At 44.5% G+C, this 10649-nt stretch overlaps 1 protein-coding gene across 1 annotated transcript in view; it reads right to left on the bottom strand.

Annotated features, from left to right (window-relative positions):
- The window catches only part of LOC109297738 (betaine--homocysteine S-methyltransferase 1), a 23608-nt gene extending 13099 nt beyond the window's left edge, over nucleotides 1-10509 (bottom strand). The window contains exons 1-3 of the mRNA XM_019517736.1: nucleotides 10405-10509; nucleotides 6377-6509; nucleotides 2611-2729 (exon numbers count right to left, since the gene is read on the bottom strand). Of these exons, the coding sequence (XP_019373281.1) occupies nucleotides 2611-2729; nucleotides 6377-6509; nucleotides 10405-10443 (291 nt within the window). The 5' untranslated portion in view covers nucleotides 10444-10509. The remainder of the gene's footprint in view (nucleotides 1-2610; nucleotides 2730-6376; nucleotides 6510-10404) is intronic.
- Nucleotides 10510-10649: the final 140 nt, after the last annotated feature.

Here is a 10649-nt window from a genome sequence, read left to right as displayed (position 1 = left end):
CCTTCCGACCCTAGAAACTATGAAACTATGAAACTATTTAACAGAGAGATACTTGTGATGGTCATACTATTGACATGTTGCTAAATCCTGATTCTTCATACTTCACCACAGCTCATTAGGAAATCAGGTGCCTATCTGGTTACACATTTATTGTTACACAGCATAGCTATTTAAAGATTTGTTTTTAAAGTTAAAATTGTATATAAAGCACACAGTAAGGTAAAAATCTCTTGGTGTTTTCCAACTCTCACAGCTTGTCCTTCATCATTAAGTATACAACAATCATTCATCATGATGGAATAGAAACAACATAATATTCACTATACCCACATATAAAGTGCCTCCTGTGTATTTTCTGCTTCTGGAGGGGGTGGGAAAATAAGCAAATATTTGGTTTTAAACAATATTTCTCTGCAGCTCAGCTGACCAGTTATAGGTATGAATATGTATTTATATTATGTGGTTTTTTATTTCTTGGGGGGCAATTTTTATAAAAACCAAGTTTTGATTAATTGATTATTCATCTGTAGTCATGCTATATTTATCATTCGAAAAGTTGACAAATTACTAAACTGAAGTTTGCACATAGAGATGTAAAATTTTAAGAAAATGTTAACAAGAGAGCACTAATGATAGCACTGTAACATCAATGAAGTTAGGTTATTATTTAAACCAAGGGTCAAACTTATCTGGCCCCAGGGCCCAGATGAACAATGAGGGGGCCAAGTCCACAGGCCAGATCAGGCCCATGGAACTCCCTCCACCCTCTTCCTCTCCCCACCAGATCCACCACAGATGGCACCAGTTCCAGCTGCTGCTCTGTGATTCACAATGTATACAGCACAGGTCTCAGACCACCTGGAATGATTGCTACGTGCAACAAGAGCCCAGAGCAGACTGAATAGGTACCACATTCAGTGTGGTCCACCCAGGGCAGACATGTATAGTCTGAAGGCATAATGTACAGGACAGGTCCCCAACTGGCTGGATCAGGTACAATGTACAGGATGTATCCTAGAGCAACCAGAGAACATGGCACAGATCCCAGAATGGCTGGAACAGGCACCAGGTGCAACATGCATCCTGGGCCCTGCTTGTGAGACTAGTCCAGCATGCACCATGTGTGGCATGTGGATCAACTGAGACCCAGGTTCAGCACCACAGGCTGAATATGGCCTTTTGGCCTGATTTTTGACACCCCTGATTTAAACATAAGAGTTTAAAGGAAAAACAGGTATCATCATGCATGATTAGCAAACTAGACTGAAAATCTAGTTCCCTTGACTCCTAAATTAGCAAAATCAGAACTTGTGATGATAACTTACACCTAAAGATGTGTTCGTGTGGCAGGGAGGGAGAGGGGGGTTAAATTGACAGGGCACTAGTGACATTTTTTTTCTAGGCATGGAGGCATTATAGAAATAAGAAAAGCACTCATCCTCTTTATACAAATTCACTCACCTCATATGAATGATGTAAAAAGTGTGTGCATGCATGTAAGGTACACACTGGGACATCATTATCTAAACCAGGGGTGGGCAATTATTTCAGGCGGAGAGCCGCTTACTGAGTTTTGGAAAGCCATCGAGGGCCACATAACAGGCAGCCAGGGGCAGCTAAATATTAATTTTCTAAATTTTTTAGCGGCCCCGCGGGCCGGATAGAATGGCCTGGCAGGCCATATCCAGCTCATGGGCTGCATTTTACCCACCCCTGGTCTAAACTATGCTCTGTGACTGTGCTACAACAGGATCTATTACTGGAGCCCAGTGCTTCCACCCTCTTAGGACAGAAAATTGGATCTATTCCAAGTTTCAAAAGCTGTCCTACTATCCAACTTGTGCAATTGCATGTATACGCATAAACGGATTTATCTTTTGCTCTTCCGTCCCTTGTTAAATCCTCCCCATCTGTCAAAGGCTTGCCTAAAGCTAGAGAGAAGAAATCAGAGGAGCCACACCATGGCAAATCTTCTGGTTATGAAAAATACTTGTTCTGCATAGCTCTACAGAAGCCCCCACTGAACCCTACTGAGCACACAGCTCCCAATATCCTTTTCCTCCTCCGTCATGCATTGAAAACATTGTTCTTTTATGTCAAGGACCCTCTGTACTCAATAGCAGGACAAGATTTAGGACCAAGATCAATAGTTTGGATCTACTGGCTGCTCCAGTGTTGTAAACTCATGTCATGTGGCATTTGCTATCCATGTACTGTTCTTCTGAAGATTCTTTATGGTTTCTGGAGTTGGGCTGTACCTCCAGTTGCTGAAGAATTCCCTTTAATAACTAATTTTACTACTTGTTCATTCATTCCTGAATACAGTCCCTTCAAATTGAAAAGTAAATTATGACCATGGCTTCATTTCCTCTCCCCTTCCTCACCACCCAGTCTGCAAGTTTTTTGGTTTGCCATGGTAAGGAAGATATCCTTCCTACCTCTTCAGACACCCAATCATATACATCTTTTCATTCCCCTGGAATTTTTACTTCCATTTTCTTGAATATGGCCAAATCAGTTCTACCAGACTGTTAAAAGAATCAGTAATATTTCTACATTTAAGCCACAGAAGAGAAACAGTTTGCCAGTGATAAAAAAAAAATGACTTACAGATATTTTGTCAGCTACATAGTTTCCCCGGTTCTCTAGTTTGTCTTCACTGGCATAAAAGGTGAATGTCTGCAAAACATTTGATCCAGCTCTGAGGAACTCCCGGTGAAGCTGGCGGACTGCAAGGTATTAAAAAGGAAAGATAAGGCTTGATATAATAATTGCTACCATTTTGGTTGCAGCTCACAAAATGATGACTGGTCCTTAAGCTTAGGTTATTTTATCTTGGTTAGAGGCTGTATTGTGAAGAAACTTTTTTATTTGGCTGCAGAGCATGGGTAGTGGCAGTCTTGTCTTCTCCACAAGCCTGCCTCCTTATTCCTACTTGTATGGGTAGTAGACAAATCATAGAATCACAGAAAAAAGTGACTTCAGGAGGTTATTTAGTCCTGTGTACTACAGTAACCCTGCCTATAAGCTCACTTGCTGTGCCTTTGGCACCTTGCCTGTCCTTTGTTGCCAATATGGCTGACCTCTCAAATTTCACTTTGCAGAATGGCTGCAAATATGGGAAAAACAAGAGAAAGTATCGTAAGAAAGCGAATGCTGGGATCAGTGAGAGGAACAAAAAGCAGCTGCTTAAAAGATTGTGCATAAAGATGGCAAAGGAACTATTCTAGCCTATGAAAACAAACATAGGGATAGATACCCATCTTGGAAATAACAGACCAAAAGCTAAACACAAGGTACCCCTCAGAAAATGCAAGCTCCTAGTTTTCATTCATTTTTTTCAACTATAGAAAAATAATAGAAAACAATTCTTCTATTGCAAAGAACTAAGAATGCCCATAACAGGTGAGAAGATTTTAACACTGTGGACTCCTATTTAAAATCTCTGGGTTTATTGTGCAAATCATGTTTACACACCTAACAGTGCTAACATTGTGTGGCACTCTACATCACCCTTGAAAGGATCTCAAGGCATCCCAGGCATCTGCATTACCCTGGTTGAGAATCACTGGCCTAAACAAAGATGAAGACCTCATTTTGCTCATCTCCATATATTTAATGAAGAGAGAGGTCTTGCCCCATGGAGCTTAAAACTGAAACACAGATTTCACTTGCTCCATGAAGTGGACATAATGGGTGCCTGTAGACAGGCAAGAAGGCTGCTCTGACACACTGTAATTGCAGCACCTCAGAGCAGACTCAATTAATTGAGTCTGCTGAGGCATGGTAATCAGCATGCTCTGGGTGCTTTAATTAGAGCAACTCTCAGAACTGCTTTAATTAACAGTACTTGCCCACCCCTGGAGCATGTGTAAAAGTGCCTGATTATGTTGGGCCAAGTCCTGCAGGGTTTGGCTCAATATAACCATCAGGTTCACCTCCAAGACATAAGGTCATTATAATGAATCTATATACACAAGTAAGTTTGATTCCATCCAGTAGAGGGAAGTGCTATCATAAAAAAAACTGGACCTCTGCTGTGATAGCCTTTATTTCTAATCATACTCTTGGGTAAACAAGCTGGGTGGTCAAATACAATGTTGCTTAGGCCAGCTATTACACAAGAGTTAGTCAGGAAGGTAAACTGTTGCTCAACTGAACAGTTCTAGAAGTTATCAGAATCCTGCATGAAATTTGATATTGGTAGCTGAGTCTCACTGAGCAGAATCAAAATATTCCAGGTGCAGGCAGCCTGCAAAATATCTTTAAAATAAGGTTATTCCACTCAACCAAAGGGCCATTGCAATATAATTCTAGTACCTAATAACTTGTGTATCTCTCAAAAATTTCCCTAACAGATCACTGGCAGTGCTGCTTAGAACACAGTGATTTTGCTTAAAAGGCTGGTGTGTAAGAATGTTGGTTTTAGGTTAGCTCTGCTTACAGACCCTCCTTCTGCTTTGTGTGGCAATTCGCCCATTTTCTACTGGTGTGGTGCCCATCACTGTAGAATGTTTATAGCCCTCGGAGCTAAAATAAGCACTGTTCTCTCTTTGAAAAGGTGGCATTTGTGCCCCTCTCCAAAAACAGTCAACACATGCTGTGCAGTTTCAAACTCACCTCCTTCATTTAACTTTTTAACAATGCCGACACAAATTCTAGTCTAGGGGTGGGCAAAATGACCTGAATGGCCTGCAGATATGGGCTACAGGCTGGACCTGGCTTGCCAACCGATTGTATCCAGCCTGTGGGGGGCACCCACCAACTGACTGGATCCAGACTGTGGCTGTCCCCACAGTGCCACAGTGCTCCACATGAGGCCACCAGCCCTGCATGGGGGAGTCCACACCCACTGGTCCAGCCCTAGTCAGCATCACAGCTTACTGATGGGGCTGTTCCTTTCATCACTGCAACTGCCTGGGTGCTGCTTGGCTCCTCTCGCCTCCAGGGACAGCTCCGCCTCCGGCTGCACCACTTGGGGGTGTGGGGGGAGGGAGAGGGGGGATCTTTAGCCAGGCAGCTCCTGCCTCAGGCAGCTTCTGCTCCAGTTCATGGCTGCCTTCTAGCCACTCCACCTGCCCAGCACGATGCAGCAGAAACAGGAGGAGAAGTCACTGCTGGAGGTGAGGAGAACCAAGCAGCATCCAGGCAGTGGGAGCAGCCCTTCTGGTAAGCTGTGCACACTGGCTGGGGCCAGGCCGGCAGGTGCGGGCCAAAACAAGGTACAGGCTGTGCTGGGTGGGGCTCGACCCTATGCAGAGTGCCAGGGAGGGGGCAGAGGGAGCAACCAGAGATTGCGTCGTCCTGTTGAGCTCTGCTGCATGCATCCCCTACCCCCTCCTCCATCTCCTTACCCCCAGCTGGGAGCTAGCACCCCCACCCCACTCCTGCAGGGGAGGGAACAGATTGCGGCTCTGCCCTGGGCCCCAGCCCCATGATCCTGGCCTTATCCGGATCACTCCTAAACACTGCTCCCCACCTACCTGCAGCCTCATCCCACATAACGAGTTTTGGTGAGCTGTTGCGGTGGGTGGGAGGGTGGAGTGCTAACCTAGCCTTCCACAACTCATCAAAACTCCCTATGTGGTCCCCAGGCCCAAATAATTGCCCACCTCTGCTCTAGCCACACCTTCTTTGGGCTTGGCTGGTCCTAAGGTTTGTGAGAGAATGGCTGACCTCCAGCATCTAGATTCTACAGACCCAAGAGGTTCCTCCAATTTCTTTTATATCCTAAATGGGCAAGAGCTGCTCTTGGGACAATGACTCAGTATGGCTGATTTAGCCTCTCCCTGCAGAGTTACAACATTTGCTAACAGGGTTGATCAGGCAACAGCCATTTTATTACATGCCACTGATACTATCTGACTTGTTCTATCAGAATGATGGTTGATGGCCTTCTGTGCTCTTTGATTATGGTTTTGGCATTTCTAGCCAAGTGTATGGTTCATATAATGGAGGAGCTAATGTAGGTGGGTAAATTAAAAAAAAAGGCTAGTAAACCTAAGAAGGGAATTAAAATAACAAACAAAACTATTTACCTTTAAGGCACTATGGAACTCATAAAATAGCTGGAACAAGGTAAAAGTTGCACAGACCTCCAATAGCCAAGCATGTTTCAATACTTCTGTTTAAAACCTACTAAGGTCCTTTAAAAGATATATATACACATGGATATGGATATAAAACCCTTAATAAGTTTTTAAACAAAAGTGTTGAAACAACCAAACAGCTATGAGACCTATATGCACCTTTATCTTGCTCCAGCTATTTTATGAGTTCCATATTGCCTTAAAGGTAAATAGTTTTGTTTGTTGTTTTTATGTAAGTGAAGACGCTTACATTCTCCAAATGATTACAGTTTCCTGTTAAAACTGACCTGCTTCTGGGTGTTCTACTGCAGCTTCTGGAGTCCAAGGCCCAGCTTTTACATAACCCCTCTTTTCAAGGGCAATGACAAATCCTCCATCTCCAATCACAATTTCTCCAGAATCTAGACGCTCTAGGATACCCTAAAGGGAAAAGAAAGTTTGATGAACTCTAGTTATCTCATTTTATTGACTGTATACTTCTTGGTCTTACTCTGTTTGGAAAAAGTTGAGTATATGCAAGGGGTTGTCCCAAATAATACTGTATTTACTCAAATAGAGAATGAACCTGATTATAAGATGACCCTCCAATAATTAGATTCTATATATAAAAATTTTATAAATTTGTTATAATATTCCAGGCATAGAATCTAATTATTAGAGGTTTTCCTTGAATTTGTCCCCTTCCCACTGCTATAGCACAAAATTAATCAGAGGTGGAGGGGTCGGGTAGTTACTTTGCTCTCTTCCTCCCAACTTTTCTCCCTGCCAGCCCCTTTCTCCTCCCTTACTGTCAGACCCTGCTCTCCCTCAACACATGGAAGTGAGGAGCAAATTTGAAAACAATAACCTTGAAATCAATCATGGCTGTAGCAATTTGCATACAATACCCGTACACTTCTTTCATCCAGAATTGATTCACATTACCTTTGTTTGAAACTGTTGCGAGTTTTAGCACAGGTACTACATAAACACACCTTTACGCAACACTTTGGCACCTACTTAAAAATAGCAAACTATAGACGATATTAGTCCAAAGTCAAAGGCTCATAATTTACAACATAGTTCATTGGGCTGGGGCCACAATGAAGTCAACAGCATTTTAAACCATGATGATGCACAGTTCAGCACTGCTCAGTATGTATGTGTTCTCCAGATACTCCACCGGAAAGGATCCATGTGCTAATTCGCCCCCACTCATCACAATTTTATTGCAATGAAAATACAAGTGACCCAGAACAGAAAGCTAAGGACCATTTCTCTTCTGATGAAAGAACATTGCAGAACTCCCACTATGTTTCCCATTGTTTTTGTATGATCTGTGCTTCTTTAAAAATATTTAGCAAAGAAGTGTCTTAGGATATGAACAAGCATACATTATAAGTGGCTTCAAAAGGAAAGGTTGGGGGGAGAAAGAAAGTAGCTACTGCTGGGGAATGTGCAGCAGCTGCTATATCTATGTCTTTTCTTTTTCATGCTCTTGTCATAGGTATTTAGCAGAATTCACAGATTCATTGGAGTCTGACAGGGCTGCACTGCTAGCATAGCCTCAAACTTACAACTTTGGGGCTATCAACCATATGCTTTAGCACCCATGCCACCCCAGTCTAGGTTACATGTGTATGAGCCTGTAGACATATGAAGTGTAGCAAATCTCTTCAGGGTCACAGCTGGGGCAATTTAGCTCACTTGCATGACTAGTGTAACAGCTGTTGCAATCCTGAGCAGCAGATCTCGGTTCCCTTTTCAAGCTGCTAAAAATGTACCTTTGACCATGCCCACAGACTTCTTTATTAACTTATCTGTACGTTAGCTGCAATAGTGACCTAGGCAGTGACAACACAAGAAGCTTCTGGCAAAAAAAGAAAAGAAAAAAGGCACAACTGAAGTGCCAATCCACAGCTAAAAGACCATGCATGTAGCATTTTGGGGGCAAATGAGACATTTCCAAATTGTTCAAATCTATCCTAGCTTTTTCCACAAGCCGGTTTCACTTGGTTGAGTCTAGTCAGAACTGTAAAAAGACAGGAAGAAAGAAAAAATCTCGCCCAATTTGAATAGCCCAAAATTTTGAAAAGTACCAAGTTACAAAGAATAAAACAAAATAAATAATCATCTGTCATGATTCATTCTGCTAAATTCAGCCTCGAACTGATCAGATATAAAAGATGACAATTCCCATTTTTATGTAATGTGAACAGTAACAGAACATGATAGTCACTAAATTAATCTAAAGCCAGTTTCTTGGCTATAATCCTCCTGTTAGATTACTTTAGAACGTCCCCCCTCCCCCAAGGCCTCTGACTATTTTGCAATGGATAAATGGATGAATAGCACTGGGAGCAGAACCCCAGGTCCTCTCCATCCCAGGCAAGAACCATCCTCACTGGACTACAGTTAGTCCAGGGGCAGGAAATTATTTTGGGCAGAGGGCCGCTTACTGAGTTTTGGCAAGCCATTGAGGGCCACATGACAGGCAGCCCAGGGCAGATAAATATTACTTTTCCAAATTTTTTAGTGGCCCTGCGGGCCAGATAGAATGGCCTGGTGGGCTGCATCCAGCCCCTGGGCTGCATTTTGCCCACCCTTGAGTTAGTCCCTCCTGCTTGCTCTCCTGGGGCTGTTATTCTTTACCTTTTCACCTGGTGACCCCAGCTCCACCAAGGAGACAACTGAAGCTACTATCTATCTGCCCTGCCTAGTCCATAGCTTGGCAAGTACACTAGTCTCCAGGGAAGTGGGAAATGTTTTAAAATACCTTTGGAATTAGGAGGGCCTATAATTTAGGTACTCAGCAAATCCAATAGCCTACTGGGAAAAGCTTCAGATTTAGCACAGAGCGTAAAGCTTCTCCCACCCCCAGTGTAAAGGGATAAGAAGGTGATCACATTTTCAGCTTTCTATTCATGGTCTTTAGTCTAAATCCTGTTTGCATCCTATCCTCTGTACCTTTCAATCCTAAGAGTGGCTGTGGGCTTATCCCACTGTGGAAAAGAGTTACCAACAGTCTGTTCACTCATGAAATCCCATATGTCATCTAGGAGTTTGGCATTCACTTTTTACCTAAAAACTTTCTGCCCTCTTGACCAGAACTGTTGGCCAAGAAGTGCTCCACAGTGAAAATCCACTTGATAGCAAGATGCATTACTCACTTCACCAAATGGCAAAGGCACATCACAAAAATGGTCATATCAACTTTTTGAAGAGAGTAAAGCAAGATGGAATAGGATTGCACTTAAGAGACTTGGATGCTGAAAGCTGCCTAAGTTCCATTTAGGTGCTGTAGAGACAGAATAGGATCCAAGGCAAAGTGTTTCACATAAAGCAAATTTGAAAACTGCAGTAAATATTTTCCTTTTTAATCACTTAATTTACACTCAACTTATTTTCACACAGAAGTGCAATATTAAATGATGATAACAGCCTTCTAAAAAGGATACAGCATGCAGTCACTGAGCCTCTCATGGGTAGATGTCTGGCGGTTACTCCTGAAACATCAGGTTTTCATTCAGATAGGCTATCCTGGTGCCTTTGTTCAACCAAGTGAGACTACCAAGATGCCTTAGGGTGATCTCTTATTGAAGCAACTACCTAGGTGGGATGAAGTGAGACGACCTTTCCATTGTATGTCATTCTTGCTCAGACTCAAGCAAAGGCTCATCACAACCTTACAAAGGGAGAAGGCAAGAGCAGGGCTCCAGGCTCCACCCGAGGAAGAAAGTCTTGTATTCAAAAGCTTGTCTAACTTTATCCCACCAACACAGTTGGTCCAATAAAAGAAATCACCCTAAGGCATCCTGGTACTTTCACTCAGCTGAACAAAGACACCAGGATAGCCCCATTCCATCTTACTGAAACAAACCTTTGAATGAAACCTTGATGTTTCAGGAGCAACCACCAGATATCCACCCACCAGAGGATCAGTGAGACATCCTGGGCTTGTGCAGCTTCTGGACCATCCCAGCTTCACCACCCACCACGGAGAGCTCGGCTGGCTGCCCAGCCCACAGGAGTTCACTTGTCCCCCAAAAGGGAGGCCCGATTTCAGCCTTTCCGCTAGGAAGCTGGAGCCAGGCACTACTGAATTGAAATTGTGGCCGAAGGAGGACACGGGAAGGTGCCAGGTCTCCGGGATATTTAAAGGACCGATGATAAACAGCCTCTTCCCGTGGCCGCCCCCTGACAGCAGGCAACAAAGGCCTGGCGTTTGTCCGTGCTCCTCGCAGCCGCAGCTCACTGCCGGGGCGGCTCCCGCCAGCTCCCCGCGCCCTCCCCCGGGCTCCGGCTGTGGGGCCGGGGGCTGCAGGGAGCGGGTTACCTTCTTGGGCGGCTTGGGGGTCCCTCCGACCGGTGCCATGCTGGGCTGCCTGGTGCCGCTGCCTTCCCCTGACGGCGCGGGCAGACGGGACGGGACGGGACAGCGCGGCACGGCGCGGCGCGGCCCGCGCGCTATATAGCAGCCGGGAGAGGCCGGGCCGGGCCGGGGAGAGGAGGGGAGGGGAGAGGAAGGGCGGCCGCCAGGCCCCGGGCTGGGCCCCTCGGGCCCGCCCCGCCCCGCGCGGG

The sequence above is a fragment of the Gavialis gangeticus genome, unplaced genomic scaffold, assembly GCF_001723915.1.
Source record: "Gavialis gangeticus isolate Ggan-Ray unplaced genomic scaffold, GavGan_comp1, whole genome shotgun sequence".
NCBI classification, from domain to species: Eukaryota; Metazoa; Chordata; order Crocodylia; family Gavialidae; genus Gavialis; species Gavialis gangeticus.
The sequence above is the reverse complement of the archived record's forward strand: the minus strand, read 5'-3'. Positions and strand labels throughout refer to the sequence as shown.